General features: G+C 40.9%; 2 protein-coding genes across 3 annotated transcripts; both read left to right on the top strand.

Moving 5' to 3' along the window:
* Positions 1-299: 299 nt before the first annotated feature.
* LOC122759289 (signal transducer and activator of transcription 5B-like) lies at positions 300-13155 on the top strand. 2 transcript variants are annotated; one of them, XM_044014052.1, is made up of 19 exons: positions 300-476; positions 2391-2525; positions 2775-2931; positions 3207-3296; positions 3485-3662; positions 3806-3936; positions 4179-4330; positions 4460-4615; positions 4811-4990; positions 5161-5248; positions 5688-5810; positions 5965-6057; positions 6265-6471; positions 6568-6662; positions 7052-7194; positions 7338-7493; positions 7974-8025; positions 8312-8419; positions 8694-13155. In XM_044014052.1, exons 2-19 carry the CDS (start codon positions 2398-2400, stop codon positions 8815-8817), a joined length of 2361 nt encoding a protein of 786 aa, XP_043869987.1. In that variant the 5' UTR covers positions 300-476; positions 2391-2397; the 3' UTR covers positions 8818-13155. The 2 variants fall into 2 exon arrangements, with proteins under 2 accessions (XP_043869987.1, XP_043869986.1); XM_044014051.1 differs by having other exon boundaries at positions 2351-2525.
* A 778-nt stretch (positions 13156-13933) lies between these two features.
* On the top strand, positions 13934-21220 carry naglu (N-acetylglucosaminidase, alpha). Its single transcript, XM_044013210.1, has 6 exons — positions 13934-14455; positions 16769-16916; positions 17113-17259; positions 17400-17485; positions 17841-18097; positions 18222-21220. The coding sequence occupies exons 1-6, from the start codon at positions 14043-14045 to the stop codon at positions 19424-19426; spliced, it is 2256 nt and encodes a 751-aa protein (XP_043869145.1). The 5' UTR covers positions 13934-14042; the 3' UTR covers positions 19427-21220.
* The last annotated feature ends 8 nt before the right edge of the window (positions 21221-21228 follow it).

The raw sequence follows: 21228 nt of genomic DNA, 5'->3' as shown, positions 1-21228 counted from the left end.
AGACTTACAAGTATGTATAGGCTACAAGGCTTAGTGTAGTCTGTGAAATGTTGCGTTGCATTGGTCCATATGATTGTTATATTATCGCAATCAAAAACTTGTAGTATAAGATATTTCAGCCTATAAACCATCATAAATAATAAACATTAGACGTTCAACTTTAAGTAAAAAAAACCTAATTAAATAGAACCAATAAACACTTAAAAAAGAATGTGTAATTATTATCACCCTGGTTTGTTTGACCTTTGCTTTGAAACATTAAACCGGAAGCTGTCTTCAATACTCGTTCTTGACTTGTTGGTGCTCAACAACAGCTGCTTTACCAGAAACCAGAACAGAAGGCGTCAAAGTTGGCGATGTGACAAATACGCGAACTAAACCTGTGGGGTTTAATAGTTGAGTGTGTATATGAGGGTGCGCGCGCCCCTCGGCTTGCCCATGGTGTTGCTTTGACGTGTGGTGCAGTCTCTTCACAGGTGAGTTAAACACGCAACTACTTGTGGAGCACGAAAGTGAAGTTCCACTGCATCAGTGAGCTCTCCTACTGCGCTAGTTAGCACAACAGCTCTGCGTTAGCTAACTGCGCTACACCCCTTTACCTCACCAAAGTAATTAACCTAACACACAATTCGCCATCTTACCACACAGCCTTTCCACTCTTGTTCAGCAAAAAGATAGGGGTCGCTATTCACACGTGTCGTCTTTGAATCTATGTTTACACAACAGGGCACACTATCAATGTACAGTAATGTTAGCACGCTAAGCTACATAACCTCTCAAAGTTGTTGGCGGCGCAGGCTTCCTTTCTGCTGCAGACTGATGTGTGCTTCGCTGTCTTCTTGTCAAACATGTGAACGTTAAGCCTCCTTAACCTTACAGAGCTTGCATTTATAAGTACTTATATCTTTATTTTGGAAGTATGCCGTTCGTGATGTGGTGATTCATTTAAAAGTTTGGTTAAAAGTGTGTTTTTCCAACTTTTGTGACATTTGAGTGACATTTCTGCTGACATTGTGTTAAATGGAGGAGAACATGTGTAACAAATGATCTGAAGTGGAATGTATGGATGATATTAATATTATCGTTTGCGATTTTATTGCCCAAAATGATCATGATTCACACTATTATTGCCATAATTGTATGTACAGTACATGTGCTGTAATGTAGATAATTTTAGATTTTTAACTGTAAACATGCAGGGCCCTCTGTTAATAATCTACCTTCATATTTATCTATTTTGTAGAGGGGACAGGTGAACTCATGTTTCTGAAAACATTGCTGACATTCCCAAAAAATGTTAGTGGTGTCATGTTAAAGTAACATTTTACATAATTATGTAATTATGTCACAAAAACATGTTACTAATGTCACTCAAATTTAACTTGCATTACAATAAATGTTTTTTTTAAATGTTTCTAAAATTAGTTACATGGTTATACATATTTAATATGTAAAGTGCTTTATAACTAAAATGAATTATTATAATATTATTAATATTAAGTAAGGAATAAGCTTCATTATAAGGATCATTAAAATCATGAGGTCCTGGAATGAGATGCAGGCTCCCAATCGTGGCATGATCAGCATATTGTTGGTGCTTTTTTATAATGATGCACAATTATGTTGTATGTTGTCCCAACCCTTAGTGTAACTCTGTAGTAGGGATGCACCGAAATGAAAAATGATTGGCTGAAACTGAAAACTGTAAATCAAATCTTCCAATTCTGTACCATTGTTATTTTAATCTAATTTTGTTGTTATGGCTGGGACTGTGTGTACTTACCTCACTAAAGTCAATACATTGCAATTGTATAGATTAATGTTCATGCTTCAAAGAATAAATCAAGAATTTATGAAAATATTTAGTAGAATCTCATCGAGCATATCAGACAACAAGGGTATATGCCCCCCATTCCACCGTGTACTCGCATCTTGCTGCAACCTTTTTATTGGTGTTCCAAACTGATTTTGTACAGACTTGGGGAATAGACAGGCATGTGCTGGCCGCAGTTTTTGCATGCGTCATCACATCCTGTTTCGGTCGTTTTGTTTCAGTATTAAAAGTCTTTCGGCCCAAAAACTGAAAATGCCTTTTTTGGCCCAATTTTCGGTGCAGCTCTCCTCTGTAATGATCTGAAGAGACCTGACAGAGAGAACACTGACACCTTTTTAGAAAGGCTCAGCCGTCTGGCAGGTTTTAACAATTATTCATTCTCTTTATTACCTTCTTCTTCTTTCCATAATCCTCTCTTCTTGGAAAAAAGAAATTTTTCCCCTCGAGTCATTTGATTAATTACTACTCTCTGTCACTCTTCATTCATCTTGTTCCCCAATGGGATTTGTTCTAAAGCAACAATCCTTCTTTTCCTGCCATCATCCTGCCTGCACAGGAGCACCATGGCAATGTGGATCCAGGCCCAGCAGCTGCAGGGGGAGGCACTGCACCAGATGCAGGCACTGTATGGCCAGCACTTCCCCATTGAGGTGCGACACTATCTGGCCCAGTGGATTGAGAGCCAGCTCTGGTATGCAGTCAACCTCTATTTATTGATTGGTTTATAGTTGGATTGTGGATTTTGTATAATTTGTACCAAGCTTTATTAGATATAGAATGATTTAAGGTGGGTTATTCGTCTCTATATGTCCAATATAATAATACAATACAGTTGCCATTGAAAGCAGTTTTGTACAGTTACTCATGGTGAAGTATCACTAAGCATGTGAAATTGGCCTGGAATTGGTTTAAAGCCTAATAATGCATGTGTGATTTACAGGGATTCGGTGGATTTAGATAGCCCAGCAGAGGAAGCCAAAGCCAAGCGTCTGCTGGACAATTTGGTGGCAGAGCTGCAGAGGAAAGCCCAGCTTCAGGGAGGAGAAGATGGCTTTCTGCTCAAAATCAAGCTAGGCCACTATGCCACCCAGCTCAAGGTAACAGCAAGTATTCACTGTATTCTTACTGTTATGAAGTAGATGTTGCATTTCTTAAGGAAAATAAACAAGGAAGAAAAAACCCAACTCTTCTTGACATGAATATGATCTACTTGAGAAGATATTTTTCTTTTGTCTCCTGAATCCTGTGTAATGGTGAATCTCTATCCAGAATTGTAGAACTTTGGTACCAGTGTTTTCTGAACACCCATTTCACATCCAGTAGACTGTGTTCCACTCCTTTTGAATCTCTCCCTCTCTTTCTGTCTCTGCAGAGCACTTATGACCGTTGTCCTCTGGAGCTGGTCCGCTGCATTAAACACATTCTGCACTCAGAGCAGCGGTTGGTTCAAGAAGCCACAAATGTAAGTGTTGATGAGGTTTCTGTTCATGATGTATAATCATCTGAATCGTTTAAATCTATGTACACTCCATTGTGTTGACAGAGATTGAGATTTACATATAGTCGTCAGAGGATAAAATAATGAATAAATCAAAAATAAAATATATAATGTTACTTTTATCAAATCTTTTTGATTGATTGTGTGTGTAGGCCAGCTGTGAGACTGCGGGCCAGGCTATGGACAGCCTGTCACAGCGGCACCAGCAGATCAACCAGGCCTTTGAGGAACTTCGCCTGGCAACACAGGAGACTGAGAATGAACTGAGAAAGCTGCAGCACAGCCAGGAGTACTTTATCATCCAGTACCAGGAGAACCTGCGCATCCAGGGTGAGGGCGAGACTCCAGGATACATTTGCATCTCTTAGCAGTGATCCCACTGATCATTCAGTGGCCATGCATGTAAAATAAGTCATCTGTGTTGTGTGGTGTTTGTAGTGCATTTTCCAAATACTTTTTTCCTGTTTTGTTAGCCCAGCTGAGCAGCCTGTCATCACTGCCTCCAGCTGAGCGCACTCAGCGGGAGACCACCTTACAGAACAAGAGGGCCACTGTGGAGGCCTGGCTCACAAGAGAGGCCAGCACACTACAGAAATACAGGCTTGTATGAAGACACTGCACTGACACACACACAGTATACTGTCACTCTGCTATAATACAGATATACCACATAGTGGTCACTTTGAAACAGTTTTGCTACATACATAGAAAAACTTTTGTTTATGCATTATATAACATGTCCTATCTTATATCTGATACCAGTATATAATTCTCAGAGCCCAGTATATTAAATATTGGCATGATTTGCAAATGTGTCTCAGCATGTGGCTGGTGGTGTGTTTGCAGGACCTTTCAGAGCAACACCTGAAGACCCTGGGCCTGTTGAGGAAGCAGCAGACTCTAATCCTTGATGAGGAGCTCATCCAGTGGAAGAGGAGGCAGCAGCTTGCTGGAAACGGTGGCCCTCACGAGGGGGGACTAGATGTCCTCCAGTCATGGTACACACTAAAATAATGAAAATTTGGCACAAGCAAGGGTAAAATCATCAACATACAAACCGAGAGGAACAGCTATTGGTTGCCTTCTTCTACGTAACCCTGGTTACTTTTATTCTTCTTCTTCACAAGGTGTGAGAAGCTGGCTGATCTGATCTGGCAGAATCGGCAGCAGATCCGGCGCTGTGAACATCTAACCCAGCAACTTCCCTTGCCGGGCCCAATGGAGGAGCTACTGAGCAAGCTCAACAGTGACATCACTGATATCATCTCTGCGCTGGTTACTAGGTAAAAGTGACTTGATCTCATCTGTTTGGTGTGGAGTTAGCTGACTCATCATGTTATCACTGCCCAACCATTACTTTTAATCATTAACCCACGTTGGTATAATTTATGTAACTCCATCTGTAGGCTCTAGGCTGCTTGTGCTCGACAAGAACAAATCTGTTGGAATAAATTGTGCTGTTTTTGTCTCCTCTTCAGCACCTTCATCATTGAAAAGCAGCCTCCCCAGGTGTTAAAGACGCAGACCAAGTTTGCAGCCACTGTGCGCCTTCTGGTGGGTGGAAAACTCAACGTCCACATGAACCCACCGATGGTCAAGGCCGTCATTGTCAGCGAGCAGCAGGCCAAAGCTCTGCTAAAGAATGAGAGCACACACAGGTGAGGAGAGTCAATTACAGACAATTAAAAGGCAGTTCATTGATTTATTAAAATGGTTGTTTTTCAATAACACGTACACCAATTACACGTGTTATTGTCCTTTGTTTAAATGCAACATTTATGGAGGTTGTTTTGGAATTATTTCAACAGCTTTCTCTCTGTCTTTGCAGTGAAAGTAGTGGAGAAATTCTTAACAACAACTGTGTGATGGAGTATCACCAGGCCACTGGAACCCTCAGTGCACACTTCAGAAACATGGTAAACACCATTTGATATATTATATTAAGGGATGTAATAATGTGTAATGTGTCTGTGCTGGTGACAAAATGACTGGTATTGTATCTTTTTTCGTATGTTTATTAATTGCGGTATACATGTTCTAATGAAGTTTATTAATAATTTAAGATTCAAAATTTCTTTGATTGGACTCTGAAACACGCTTCCAGTATGGCAGCAGTTTCTATATGATCTGTATATCAACCCTGTTAAATAGTAACACAAATTGTCTCATTTCGGTTCCTGTTTACTGATGATGGAGGTGATAGGGTTGTAGAACAAGCATCATCTGCAACAGTGAACAGTGTTCCCACAGTCTGTAACATGAAAATGCAACTGTCAAGCTCTTTTTGTCTGCACTGCACCGGTGAAGCAGTGTGCCTTTCATGTTTCCTCATGCCTCTGCTGTGTATGTTTACAGTCTCTGAAACGGATCAAGCGTTCTGACCGTCGTGGCGCAGAGTCGGTAACGGAGGAGAAGTTTACAGTTCTGTTTGAATCCCAGTTCAGTGTCGGCGGAAATGAGCTCGTCTTCCATGTCAAAGTAATCAGATGCAACATTTGATCTTTTGTTTAAGCAAATAATGGTTAAAGAAATATCATGTTTGTCTCCCTTTTGAAGACTTTAAATACCAATTCATATAGAATTAATACATGGCATTATTTGAGAATAAGTTTTTTGTATCTGTAACCTGCAGACCCTGTCACTGCCTGTCGTAGTGATTGTCCACGGCAGTCAGGACAACAATGCCACAGCTACAGTGCTGTGGGACAATGCCTTTGCTGAGCCGGTAAGTTTGCCGCAGTAGTTTCTTATAACTCCACACAGCTTTAGGTCTTGTGTAGGATCATGGGCTTCTTCAGGATAAGCGTCGTCATGTGTATAGAGAGCCTGATATATGATTGCTCAGAAGCACGGAGTTGCACAGTATGCTGCAACTATTGTAAAAAGTAAAAAATACTCCCTAACAGACGCTGTTTTCTGTTCTTCTCCACAGGGCAGAGTGCCATTCATTGTGCCTGACAAGGTGCTGTGGCCCCAGCTGTGTGAGGCCCTCGATATGAAGTACAAGGCAGAGATGCACAGTGGGCGTGGCCTGTCAGAGGACAACCTGGTCTTCCTGGCACAGAAGGCATTTTCAAGTAGCAGTAACAACCCAGAGGATTACAAAAGCATGACCATTTCCTGGGCTCAGTTCAACAGGGTGAGTCTGCCTCATTTCCACAGCTCTACAGGTGACTGTGAAATTCAAACACATCGATAATATAATAGTCTTTGTTGTGTGTGGGTGCATAAACAGGAGAGCTTACCTGGACGCAGTTTCACCTTCTGGCAGTGGTTTGATGGAGTTGTAGAGCTCATGAAGAAGCATCTCAAGCCGCACTGGAATGATGGGTAAGGACTCTTGAGCCTAAAATTAGCAGGTATACCTGGGAGTTTTAAACCCAGGCGATAAATTCCATTTCCATTACCAGTGGTTGATCTGCCCTTTTATTGTTTTTTTCACCCTTGCGTTTGATAAAAACCCAAGTGAATTGCTGAGTCTTATTCCTAACTAATTTGTCTCTTAAAGAAGTAATGGCGGATCATAGTATAAATGTCATAGTCCTAGAAAACCTTCAATAATAGTTTGTCATATTTGATTTACTTTTCAATCCCAACTGATTTATGAATCACTTCTTGATACAGGCACGGACACCATAAAGACTTTAGATCAGGGTTTCCTAAACTCTTCTGTGTTTCCCACTTGGACTCGCTCTTACAACCCTGTGTTCTGTATCCAGGGCCATCCTGGGCTTTGTAAACAAGCAGCAGGCTCAGGACATGTTGCTGTCCAAACCCAACGGCACCTTCCTGCTGCGATTCAGTGACTCTGAGATTGGAGGCATCACCATCGCCTGGGTGGCTGAGAATCCCAACAAACCAGGTGCCAAAGCCTTTCTTTATTTTTTACACCATGTGTTACAGCATTCCTGTTCAATCTCCTGTTTATATCCCCCCCGACTCCACTCATGTATGTTTATACCTCACAAAATTACCAATAAATGTTTGTTCCTGTCTTTGATTAAGGGGAGAGGCTGGTGTGGAATCTGTTGCCTTACACTACCAAGGATTTCTCCATCCGCTCCCTGGCTGATCGCATCAGTGACCTGAACCACCTCTTGTTTCTTTACCCTGACCGGCCCAAAGATGAGGTTTTTGCCAAGTACTACACTCCTCCGCTCTGTATGTATTAAACTTGATTCACTTCACATCAATATATCATTGTTATGAGCTAAAATGTGAATAGACTACTTTATCCACATGCACCTAAAGATGTTGCAGCCTTTTAAAAGCAGAACCTAATGGAACAAATTTAATACACGTCTCAAGACAAGATTACTATTTCTACAATTCTATTTACAATACAAAATACGGATAGAAAACAATAATAGGATTAAATTTGTTTGTAAGTGTAGAGTGAAGAAATAATCAAAACCTAATGATTGTGGTTTGTTGACAAAATTGACAAAAAATACTTTCGAGAACATCGTTTTGAGGCTTTGGAAACTGATCAACATGTTTAAACATTTTCTGACAATTTATTTACCAAACAACTTAACCAAATAATCATCAGATGAATTGTTTTTGAATAGAATCAGTAGTTGTCACCCTACTAACATCTAACATCTGTATTTTTTGGTGAAATTCTGTCGTCTCTTGCAGCAAAAGCAGTGGATGGATACGTGAAACCACAGATCAAACAAGTTGTGCCCGAGTAAGTTTTTTTGTGTGTTTTTTTTTCCTTCCACAGGTGACCTAACCCTTACCTCATGTAGTATGCGTTTCTTTTACCGTTTGATACCATCCTGTGAATACAGATGCACTTTATAGATGGTGTATCCACAGAAATCTGCCATCCAAACTCCTGTTTTAAAGTCATCGTTAATGCACAGTCAAAGTGCAAGCATAAAAACCTGGGTGTATTTACAGTTTTTATTTAGTTTTTTTGATGAATGTTGACGGAAATTGCTGCCGTAATGTGTGTTTAATGTCTCTGGTAGATTTACCACCCCAAACCCTGAACCCAGCGGATCAACTCCATCATTCATGGACCAGACAGCGTCTTCCTCTGTGAGCCACCCCAACAACTTCACTGTTTTCCCTCCCATGTAAGTACACACCAAATGTATCTGGTTGTCTGAAGTATTTGTAAAGTTTTAAGCACTTAGATTTCATTATAAGCCTTGTATACTTTTGCCTGACTTAAAATCTGACTACCAGACTACTTGATATTGTAGCTTCTAATTTACAGAGAATTTAGTCAAGTCATCTTTATACTAGCCACCATGTGGACCACTGGGACCTACTGGGAAGATCATTTTAGAACATCCAGTAGTTTATTTGTGACTTCTTTCTTGAAACGTCTGTCTCTTTACCCATCAGGAGCGACACCATGTTAGATCCAGATGGAGACTTTGACCTAGAGGACACGATGGACGTGGCCCGTCACGTTGAGGAGCTGCTCCGCAGGCCCATGGCTAACCAGTGGAGCAGCCAGCAGTCTTGAACCTGCTACACAACGTCAGGTCTTCTTTGTCCTATCCAACAGAAACACCCACACCTGTAATACTATCTGAACTGCAACCAGGGCAACACATGTTCTATATCTTGGGTCATTTTGACAGATTCACTTTATAATTCTCCACTGACCACAAGTTGTAGGTGCCTGTAGAAGAGCTGGACAGTTTAGGTTATGAAGAGGCGACTAAGGGCGCTTTCACACCAGGATAGTCCAGGGGTCTCAAAAACGTTCACAGCTTCGTTTAGTTTAGTTCGCTTTCAGACTGCAACTTTTGTAAGTGGATCGAACCGCATGGATAACGTCACACAGTTACAACACCTGCTTTCCAGAAATGAGCACCAGAAGTTGCCCAGTATGAGCAGCAGGTGAGGCAGCGAGCTGTTAATCATGTTGCTCTGTACATGGGACGAATGCAGCAGTACCAAAAACGACGTGCCAAGCATGGATTTAGAGGATTTCAGATCATATAAATGTCATAAATCATTTCATACACGCCTTCTCTTTGGCTCTCTTTGGTTCACTGGATAGTCCGTTTCCCGTTGTAAAACGCCTTTTACACTGTAAGAGAGGCCCACGTTTTCAGGTGGACCAGAATTCCCTTGTTTGGTCCACACCAGAGTTGAAGACAAATTCTGGTCCTTTCTGAAGTGGGCCAAACAGCTCCGGTGTGAAAGCGCCCCCTGTCTCTCTGTAGATAATTCACCTGCTTTACAGAGTCAGTGTTACAGGTATTTAACAGAGGCACGTCGTCTTAATGTCCTTTCAAATGTATCATAGTTTCTCAGGGTTGTCAGGTGGCGATGTTTTGGGTCAATGGGATTTTCATATAAAACTGAGACATACAGTTAGTTTGTATGTAAGCTTCGCATTCATATGTGCCTGATGAGCTTCTAGCACCATAAACATGTCTACATTGCTTCTATTCAAATTCTTGCCATTTTACACATAGTAGTAACCAGAAAATCTTGAAGAAAAACAAATCTGAAATTGAGACTATGTAACCTATGCTGAACATTAGCCACTGTGAACACCAGCAGTATTTACAGGATGATGATGGGAAGTAGAAGTTCTATACATTGTCAAACTTGAGTCATTTACTTTAAAGGTTAAAAAAATACTAGTAGGAATCTACAAATATGTGTCTCAGATATGTGCATCAGAGCTGCTGCTTTGTCATTAATTCTCCGGGAAAAGGAGGTTTTACACAAACCTGCCCTCATCTTAAAATCTAGTGGAAATATGCTGTGTTCACATCATGGTACGGTTCGGTTTGGTACAGTGCGGTATGGTTTGGAATGGTAAAGTCCTGGGTCAGACTGCGGGCGTGTGGGATATTTACACTGATTGAAACGGAGTGAGTGTTTTTCTGTCGCCCCATACAGCTGACTGTCCTGGTTGGACCCACCCTGACTGTACCATTTTACTCTGGTACACCAAGGGAAGGGAACCAAAGAACGGAACGGTTGTGGCTGGTTATTTTGGTACTATTTGTAATCCTCTTCTTAAGCCATTTACTCCTCCAGACAAATGTTCTCCATCTCACTGCCGTAGACTAAGACCTTGTCTTGGTGGGGAGGCTGATAGGTTCAACCATACCGGACAGGTCTTATGGGAGGAGTCAGACGAATGCAGTTGGGCGTGAGGCTAACTACTAACCCTGTAAAAAAGAGACAGTTATGAAAACATTGACTTTTTTTAATGGACACACAAATAAACGTACCATACTGTAGAGAACCGAACCTGTCCACTCAGTGGAAACACAGCTTTTGCAACTTGTACTGGCTCATGAACATTTTTTTGATGCTAATAATCCAAAGTAAAATAAAAAAAAAAATATTGAGAGTTGTAAAAACTTTAGTTTTTACATACATTCATTTATAACAGCTATACTAATGAATGGAATATATATTTTTAGACTCTCTGAAGAAGGTCAGACCAGGTCCTAGCATCTTTCTCATGTGAACTACACAAAAATGGGTTGAAAAATGCTACACACCTGACCCAAGGCAATTTCTCTATCTCTGAAACTCTCCATTGATATCGGTGTGTTGTCTTGCACTTGTTCTGACTTTTTTTTTTTTCCTTTAATAGCATCATTTCCTACTTCAGTTTAATTTCGTTGACTATTAGTTTGATTATCCTTGTCTGTGTATGCTTAAGTTGTGGCCTAACCTATAATTTTCCACACGGGGCGATATGGAGTGGTCAGGTAGGGTTATATAGGCCCAGGTGCACAGGCAGAGTAATCAGGCACAGGTGACGGTGATCACATGGATTTTACCGCTCCACACTCTCATGAACAACTTCTCCATGTTGTATCAATTCCATATTAGAATTTTTTTATTATTATTATGCAAACAAAACCTGCCGGGAAACGGGAACCTCACCCAGAGTTAATCAGTGTGTGGACACCAGACATTGATGTGTGTAACAAACAATCTCCACCAGACACCCAGCCAAGTGACGACAAGGCACAGGTTAGTCACTACACTTTTGTCATGGGACAAATTTCTCCGGGGCTGGACATAGATGATGTGCAGAAGTCTAGTTTTTGCTCAGACGGCGTGATTAAGATTATGTGGAAAGATCATTATATTCTTGCCAATAACACATGCTTTAAAATGTTTTTTCTTCATAATTAAACCATGTTTTAATAGAGATTAAATTATATAATTTCAGTCTACAAGGTCCAGCACCCAAATATCATACTTTTTCTGAGAATAATTAATATTAAGCAGTATTATGCCAAGTTCTCTCATTGTAGTCGCGTTTAATTTAGTGTGCATATGTGTTTTTGAACTACTATCCTAAGTGACACAGCAGCAGCATCAGTTGTGATTATTCAGAGTTTTAAAATATTCTATTACACAATAGTTCAGTCCATTTAAAAAGTCTAAAGGACAGCAAATGCACTTCATAGTAGTTCAAAGTTGAAACTTGCAGCGAAACTCAAGTGTGTTCCTCACAAGTTCACGTTTTTGTTTGATTTCTTTTTTTGGAGGTTACATAGTCCAGCTTTTACAAACGATACTGAAATCTCATTTGAATCTGTGACTGCTGCTGTGGTGGTGCTTGCTTTCTGTGTAATGCTTTTTATTGAACGGCTTCTGTTGCAGCCACTCTCGGTCGTTCTCGTTATTCTCTGCTAACACAGCAAGACAGTCGCGTGGTTTTAGGTGCTATATTTTGATCTCACAATGTCAATCACCTATGATTGATTGAAACACTTGGATAAGTATTGTTATCAGATTGTGTTCAACACAGTCACTCAATTTGTTTTTACTTTTACCTAGTGTGATTATGTTAAAACATGTTTCTGTGCCTTACCAGACAGCAGCTCTGCAGGGCTACAACTAAGTTATTCAGGAAGTCATTTCTAATGGGTTGCCTGGTGCACAAATGTGAAACTGTAGTGTTAACATCACAACTGTTTTACAGTTTCAGAAAGCCCAAAGCGATGTCAGTCTTTCAATTGCTTGTTTTTCCCCAACCACCTGTCCACAATTTAAAAATATTCAGGTTTAATTTTGTACTTAATGGCATAAAGACTCTCAAATATGTGTATTGTTTTGCATGAAAAGGGAATTATAATTATCAGCTGATTTAAACTTTTGTTGTTTTACTAATAAGCACTTCAGCTGTAATATTGTGTACAGCATTTCATCTGCTTCAATATAAAGATAAACCATTAACCTTAGCTGTATAATCATCTGCCTCAACCCCTTTTTTCTAGCTCAGTTTTCCTCACATAACCTTCAGTAAATGCACTTCTCAGAAGCTTCTTGTGTGTAGATACTCAGGATGTGTGCCTTTTTTGTTGGGAGACAGCACCATTCAAAGTAATCTTTATTTAACGGAATGTTTAGTCTCTTTAGTAACCACAACTCACCAACGATGAAATGAAGTCGGTAAACCTCAGGAAAAGTCACTGTGAAATAAAGGTAGAGTCCAAATCAGCCAAATAATATCTGATTTAACTATAGATGATAACTTTTGTGCCACTTTTGCCTCTTACACTTAAATACAAGCTGAAACTGATCATGTATAGATAAGTGAACAAGCACTTTGTTGCTCACACCAGCAGACAGTTTTTTTGTTTATTTTTGCTAATGCAGTACTTCCGCTGTACGTCCTTGAATCAACTTTACGTATGTATGTGTGCATCTGTGTGATTCAGCTCACTGCTGCCGTGTGTTTGCTACTGTCTGTAATGTCTGTTTTCTGTTTGGGAATTTCCGATTTATTTCCTCTTTGTGCTACATTTTACTGGAAGTTTTGATGTTTGGATTGGACACAGAAATAAAAGGTTTTTTTGTTTTTTAATTCATTGAATTACATGGTTTATCTTTAATTGCTTTGTATTTTTCCTCCTTTCAAATATACAATATGATCCAGTATTTTAGCAAAACTTTAGGAATAGCATTATCCAAACTGAAATATCATTTGCATCTTTGTACATAACTAACCACAGAGGTCGAAGGCCAGTGATTTTCATCATCCTCATTCCCGTCTTTTAGAGAAGTGTTTAAAATGCTTTGGTTCAGTCCCACCAGTTGGTAAAAAGCTTGTATCTTATTTTGTAAAAAACATTCTTCCCATTAAGGATTAATTGTTATTTTGGTGGTCCCCTGACTTTTCCTCTCGTGCCATCAACATTTGTCGAATTGTATTGCGTGAGAACTCGGGCCTTAATAAAACTACTACTAAGTAAAATGAGTGCGATCACGGTGTTCTCCACAATTAAGATTTATCTACCGTTTTATGGGCAGGATGACAAACTCACAATTATGTTAATCTTTCCTTCATATGTTTGTTTTAATAGAGCTATGAACCTTCTTTTGGGTCTTCAATTAAAGTCTAAAATGACAACAAATAAATTGGACCAATACTGCAATAACGTGGCAACACTGACTTGTGCTTAAAAGTGAACATGTAACGTTATGTTGATTTAATTTTTTAAAAAAATCTCAGCACAATAAGGGTGGACATTTATTTCACAATCACATGACTCATAAAAAAATACTCGTCCCCTGATTGGCTATGAGCTTCCGCGGAGGCTGCATTCCTCGCTCTGTGATTGGTCAACAGCCTTTCACTAACCCGCCGCTTCCTGTTTTGAGCGTTTGAAGAAAGAAACTCTGGTGTTTTAAACTCGTGCTAAGTTCAGTGTGAAAGTGGTGTTCTGTCGGTGCCGGGAGTTTATCACCACCATGTCCCTCAGGAGCAGCTGTAGTCCGCTGCTGCTCGTCCTTTTCTCTCTGTTTCTAACGGCTCACTGTAAGTTTCCCACTCTGGACCACATCAAACCCGGAGCCAGCGACAAGGCGCAGAGTCGAGCCGTGGCGGAGCTGCTGAAGCGGCTGCTCGGGAACAGGTCCGCGGAGTTCATAGTGTCAGTGAACGGGAGCCTGTCCAACCACAGCCGGGACGTGTGTGAACTCCGATACACGAAAAACAACAAAATCATCGCCACGGGCAGCACAGGAGTGGCAGTGGCCACTGGTATTTACAACTACCTCAAGTATTTCTGCAGCTGCCATGTTTCCTGGTCTGGAGATCAGCTGGATGTGCCCAGTCCTCTGCCAAAGCTCACCGGCGTCCTGCGCATCAACACTCCGCACAGGTTAGTGTGACTCACTGTGATGCACAATAACCAAGATGTATGGTTCACACGGAGTGGTTTTATCTGCTCTTTAATTCGGCTCACAGCCTGAGCAGTTTATTGCCAGCTTTAAAGGGATAGTTTTAATTTTTTGAAGTGAGGTTGTATGACATACTGACACATTACTCAGGTTTCAACATGTATCACAAGAAGTTTAAGGAACTTTCAAAGGTTCCTTAAAAGAAAATGAGCATTTATGTGTATTTTCATCATTTTATATCGGGGTTTAGTTAACCAAGATAAGCTATAGGTGGCGCCAAAGTCCATGCCACCACAATACAGGGTGCCACGAGCTGTTGGTGGTTGTCCTGCTTCAATTCATTATTGTAGTAATATTTGCTTTTTGCACTGAGTCTAGCAATCTTGTAGACTTAGTGAACTGTAATAGAAAATGGACATAGCCAGCCAGTTTGACAAGTGAAGCCAAAGAAGTAGACTTAAATATTAACATCTGTAAACATTTTCCTAAAGAGTTAATAGTCTCAATAGAATATTCTGTCAGTTTTGTTCATTTTTTTCTCATTTAGAGGAAAATTAGTGAGGAAAACATCACTCATGGACACCAGTGTGACTGATGGGGAGTATTATCAAATGGGTGCCTGGTTGCTGGTGACCTATGTGAAATTGTGGTTTCGCAAATCTGTGAAATCGGCACTGGTAGCCTACATCCACTTTTTATTATAAAGTCTATGGTTGTGACTTTAAGGTTAAAAAAGAAAATATGTGATTAGATTATAAAGGTGTTATGCTATCAACTATCAACTACCCAACTGTATAACATGTAGTTAAAATTCATTGATTGCACTTCAGCCAGGTATAGCCCTAGAAAGCCCCACTAATACTTGTGTGATGTGGTAGTTGAATATTTAATGGACCACTGTTGGTGAATTAAGTTGGTCTTAAAATGTCTTTTGGAAGAGTGGCATCCAATAAGCCATAAAGTATTAACTTCATCGGCTTGATGAACACAACAGCAAAGTTTGACTGTGACTTTGATTGTAGTCCCCACTACACCGCTATGTAATTGAGGGCAAGAAAGACTAGAGCGACTGTCCCAATTTGTAAACACGAATGTCTCCCTATTGTATGGCTGGTGTGTAGAAATTGTTGGCAGGGCAGTTGTACTCGCATCAGCAAAACTCCATCAGAGTTCATGCCAAGTCCTGATAGTAGCTGCCACAGACCCTGATGATGCTGATGTCGTTACTTCATCAACATGTCAGATAATCTGATTTGTGTTTACACGCCGCTCTGCAAGTGACAATCAAATCTTTTGAAGAATAGTGTTTGTCAGTGTTTTATATGTAGGACACATTTAGTGTGCTTGTAACCTTCTGCCTCTAACGTGGCACCAAAACAAAACCCTGGGTGCATGACAAGTGGAGCATGGTCGTTGCACATTTTTAGTCATTGTTCACTCGGCGCTCTGTGGACACTTGTACTATTGTCGGGCTCTTTGAAGGACTCTTCCTTTTTAATTATCTGTTGTGCATTATACTCGCATCGGCTAACTGCAGTTATGTCATGTGCGCTGTTGGTTAGACTGGAAAAACCATGTCACACATGAGACAGTGTTGTTGTTTTTCCCCACGACTCTGGTTGTGGGTGTTGAAGGGAAACCCTGAGTCGGTTCAAAGCTTCAGTCATTTACAGTATGAATTGAAGGTAAATCGCTTGTATCTAAAACTTCACCGCTGTTTTAGATACAGTAAATATAGCTGTGGTGACTTGTGTTTTCCTTGTTGTGACATACAGAGTGGTACATAATATTTGGACAGCGAGACATTGCTTTGTGTCCAAAGTCCTGCACTTTGGATTTAAAGTTAAACTGTATTGACACATTTTTAGGGTTTTAAAGTGAGCACATGCTATATCCCTCATTGTCAAAATTGTGTTTTTATTCTTTTGTGGAGTTATGTCATTCAGGGGAGTTATATATATTATTACTGTTATATATATTATGGATCCTAAGCGTTCTTATTATCTCTCTCAAATATTTAAAATAAGCAGAGACATCACATGTTTAGACGTGTGTGTGTGTGGGGTTTATATTATTGCAAAAAAGCCCCAGTCTGTTTGTCATATGTCTTGTGAATGATGAATAATTTCACTATTCTGGGAAAGAAAAATTAGGAATTGACCCTAGTACAAAGCACAACATCATCAATCATAAACTTTGAACATAATATTTTAAGTATACATTTACCAGATGTGTTTTGCTTTTTTTTTTTAAAGACATGTCATAAGTAAATGTGTATTTGTGTCTGCCTCCAGATTTCGGTATTACCAGAACGTTTGCACGTTCAGTTATTCCTCTGTGTGGTGGGACTGGCCACGATGGGAAAGAGAGATCGACTGGATGGCGCTCAATGGCATCAATCTGCCACTGGCTTTCACTGGCCAGGAAGCTGTGTGGCAAGAGGTTAGGAAAAAACATGCTCCCAGTTAAAAAATAGTTATAAAAAGAGCGGTTATTGGCTCATAATACTTCAATCAGGTCTTGTGAAAATAAAATGCATACTAGATTTTGTTGTAAGAGGAATAAGATTTCAGAGAAAAAAGATCTTGGATATCTGTGTGTGAACATTGCCTTTTTTTTAACCTATGATCCTTTTTAGGTTTACCGTACTCTTGGGTTAAACCAGTCAGAAATTGAAGAGTTCTTCTCTGGCCCGGCGTTTCTTGCCTGGAACCGAATGGGAAATATGTTGAAGTTTGGCGGACCACTTCCACAGTCCTGGCACATGAACCAGCTCTACCTCCAAGTACTGATAACTATCAACACTACTTAAAATTCAATCTATTTTATTACAAGTTGGGTCTTATTTGTAGTTTTAGGTAAATGTTAGGTAAACCCACCTGATGCTGATTTACTTTACTTGACATATTTCCTCTCTTTTTACAGTTTAAAATCTTGGAGCGAATGCGGTCATTTGGTATGATTCCTGTGCTGCCAGCCTTCTCTGGAAACATTCCCAAGGGAATCCTCAGGTTATACATTAAAATTTTATGTTTAAGCATTTCACACTTATTTGTTTGCTTTATGTACAAAGAAATATGGATATTAAAATGACTACTTAAAGAAAACAAGATTGAATATCGTAGCCAAATCTGTATTGAGGGAAACTATACAATGAATGGCATTGATCCAATAAGACATTGCATGACATACACAGCTGCCATAAGGCCGACTGGTCTCCGCTTGAAATCTTGAAAATCCTGAAACAATAATGAATCAAAAATCTTGAAAAGCATCTTGAAACACCCAACGTGATGAGGAAGTGGAATCAGCTGTGGTGGACCTAAAACCTGAAACTGAATCACTGAAGTGTAACTTGTCTTTTAGGTTGTTTCCAGATGCAAATGTAACCAGACTGGGTCCATGGTCTCATTTCAACTGCAGCTTCTCATGCTCCTATGTCTTAGACCCTCGGGACCCACTTTTCCTCCGGATTGGTTCCCTCTATCTGTCCCAGATGGTGAAGCAATTTGGGACCGATCACATTTATAACACAGACACCTTTAACGAGATGACTCCTCCCTCCTCTGACCCCGCCTACCTGTCCGCCATCAGCCGCTCTGTCTTTGCCTCAATGACTGCAGGTCAGTGTCTGTGGCTGTCGGCACTCTGAATGCTGATATTATGAAGAGCACAACACTGCTCACACCCTAGTTGAATGACTCATTGATGACCTGTTCCTCATACAAACATATTTCTTCTCCCCAGTTGATCCTCAGGCCGTTTGGCTGATGCAAGGCTGGCTGTTCTTCAGTGATGCAGCGTTCTGGAAGCCAGCCCAGATTCAAGCGCTACTGCACGGAGTGCCCCTCGGACGAATGATCGTGCTGGACCTGTTCGCAGAGACCGAACCGATATTCTCTTACACCGACTCCTTCTACGGACAGCCGTTTATCTGGTGCATGCTGCATAACTTTGGCGGCAACAGTGGCTTCTTTGGCACAGTGGAGAGCATCAACTCGGGGCCTTTCAAAGCCTTACAGTTCCCTAACTCCACCCTAGTGGGCATAGGAATAGCTCCCGAGGGCATCGAACAAAACCCTGTCATTTATGAGTTGATGACCGAGCTGGCTTGGCGCAAACAGCCAGTCAACTTGTTGAAATGGGTGTCGCTGTACGCAATACGCCGTTACGGCAGCACGCAAGAGAACCTGCCTGCTGCATGGATGCTCCTGTTTTCTAGTGTCTATAACTGTACCATGCCGCATTACAAAAACCACAACCACAGCCCACTGGTGCGTAGGCCTTCCTTTCGCATGAACTCTGACCTTTGGTACGATCCAGCTGACTTGTACAAAGCCTGGAAGTTGATAATCGAGGCGGCTCCTCCTCTCATGTCCAAGGAGACCTTCCGACATGACCTTGTAGACGTGACGCGGCAGGTTCTGCAAGTCCTGACGACCTCTTTTTACCTGGATATCTTGGACGCCTACAATAAACAAAAGCTGCCGGGCCTGATGACGGCAGGTGGCGTGCTGGTCTACGACCTCCTGCCCGAGCTCAGTCACTTGCTCAACAGCAATCGCAATTTCCTGTTGGGTACGTGGCTCGAGCGCGCGCGATCCATAGCCCTGGATGAAAGAGAGGCACAGATTTATGACATGAATGCCAGAAACCAGCTCACACTGTGGGGTCCCAGTGGCGAGATCCTGGACTATGCCAGTAAAGAGTGGGGAGGCCTCATGGAGGACTACTACACCCAGCGCTGGGCACTGTTTGTCAACATGCTGGTTGAGTGTCTGGACAGTGGACGTCCATTCAAGCAGGACACCTTCAACCAGGCAGTTTTCCAGGTAGAAAAGGGATTTGTTTACAACGGGCGGAGGTACCCGACCAAGCCTCAGGGAGACACGTACGAGATTGCACGTAGGATCTTCCTTAAGTACTACCCACAAGCCTTAGAGAGACTATAGTGAGCGGAGATGCACAGAGAGCCACAGCAAGAAGAATGTCTCCCCCCCCAACACCAGTCTCTCATCGCTGTCCCAAATTATTTTGATGTTGAAAAACCTAATGCTGGACTTGCACATACACATGTGGTGAAGGCATCATCTAAAAGCCTCCTCATTCACTCACTTTGCTCACATTGCGGGTGGCACAAGTCGAGAAATGTTCAACTTTTCAAGCAGCGGACCATACGAACTACATTATGTAAATACTTGCTAGCCAATCACGGTTCACAATCACGTTTGTATGTTCAGCATATAATCTAATCATGTCTAATCTGACAGACACTGCTCCACTAATCTCCAGTGGCCACCGGTAGTAACAAGCAATACACCCGCCTCCCGTCGAGCGTTGCCGCGATGAGAACGTGTGAATCCAGCTGAAACAGCCCTAAATTTACAGGAAAAATTTATTCTGGACATGTTGTGAAGTAACTGAAGAAAATGTTGTTTTACTAATCCACTAACCAGCCGTGCCTTATGAAAGAGACAGAAGGTTAGAAAATTAGGACATTTTGGCCAGTGCTTATGTCTGTTTGGCTTAAGGGTTTTAGGTTTAAGTTGAGGTAAGGTTTAGGTAAGCAACAGCACTTTTAATAAGCACTAGGAAGTGTATGAACATTAAGAAACTATGACTGTTAATGAGGTATTTGTGTTGTATAATTAGTAGTGATGGTTCAACTAACCTAGATGTACAAGTGTGCATGCATGTGAGCGCATGCACATCTTTCTTTGGTTGTGATAACAAATTTTGGCCAAAAGCCATCATTGTTAGGTATGACGGAGTATTAGGGCTAAACAGAAAAGAAAAAAAACCTTTAATATTGCGATAAAGTCGCAATAATACGAGAACAAATCAGTTGCAACCAGCGACAAGATGAGAAACTCAATTTTAAAATTAAATAGTGAGAGACAGTGTCGTAATATTAGGACTATTCTCGAAATGTTTGATTTTTTTTTTTTTCTTTGTTTGGCCCTTATACTCCGTTTAGTTTTAGGTTAGGAATAGGGTAACAGTTAGGCATTGAGTTAATGATGGTAGAGTTAAGGGCAGGGTTTCTCAGTCCTGGTCCTGGCTTTGTTATAGTTAATGTTTCCCCTGCTCCAACACACCTGATTCAAATCAGTCCGATAATCAGCAAGCACTACGGAAGCCTCATAACGAGCCATTAATTTGATTCAGGTGTGAATCTGGTTTAGGGTAGAGAGCTCGTCTGTGAGTGATCTCACACCTGTGGAATGTGCAATGTGTGCATTTCCTTTTCAGGGACAAAGTTTAGATATGAAGCAGGTGTCAGATAAAGAAGGGGTTAGCCTAGCTGGATCTAGATGTTGTGCCTTTTTTTTTTAACCATTCTGAAGTCACTAAGTTCATCTGTAGCAGTTGGACGTTTTTTAATGTTACAATTTACAGTGAGAGAGTCTGTGAGCTTTTATAAACACTGGGATTTGTCTGACAAAATGACTCGTATTACACCTTTTGTCGTCCCTAAATGGTTTCTCCTTTTTAAAGCTATTTTTATATGAAAACCCTAATGTGTTAAACTGAGGCACAGGAGCAATGAACATTAGTAGATGAGACTTTTTCACGCATTTCAGTTGTAGTTGAGGACAATTGTAATATCACTGTATCGTAGCAGTCACTACACGAGCAATATTATTATTAGAATCTGCATTGTGTGTAAATGGTATTTTTGTATTTTGATGACTTAAATGTCATGATTCTTCAAGCATATCATTAAAGTCTCATGACCACATGCACACACGTG

This window comes from Solea senegalensis, linkage group LG18 (genome assembly GCF_019176455.1).
Source record: "Solea senegalensis isolate Sse05_10M linkage group LG18, IFAPA_SoseM_1, whole genome shotgun sequence".
In the NCBI taxonomy this organism is placed as follows: Eukaryota; Metazoa; Chordata; class Actinopteri; order Pleuronectiformes; family Soleidae; genus Solea; species Solea senegalensis.
The sequence above is the reverse complement of the archived record's forward strand: the minus strand, read 5'-3'. Positions and strand labels throughout refer to the sequence as shown.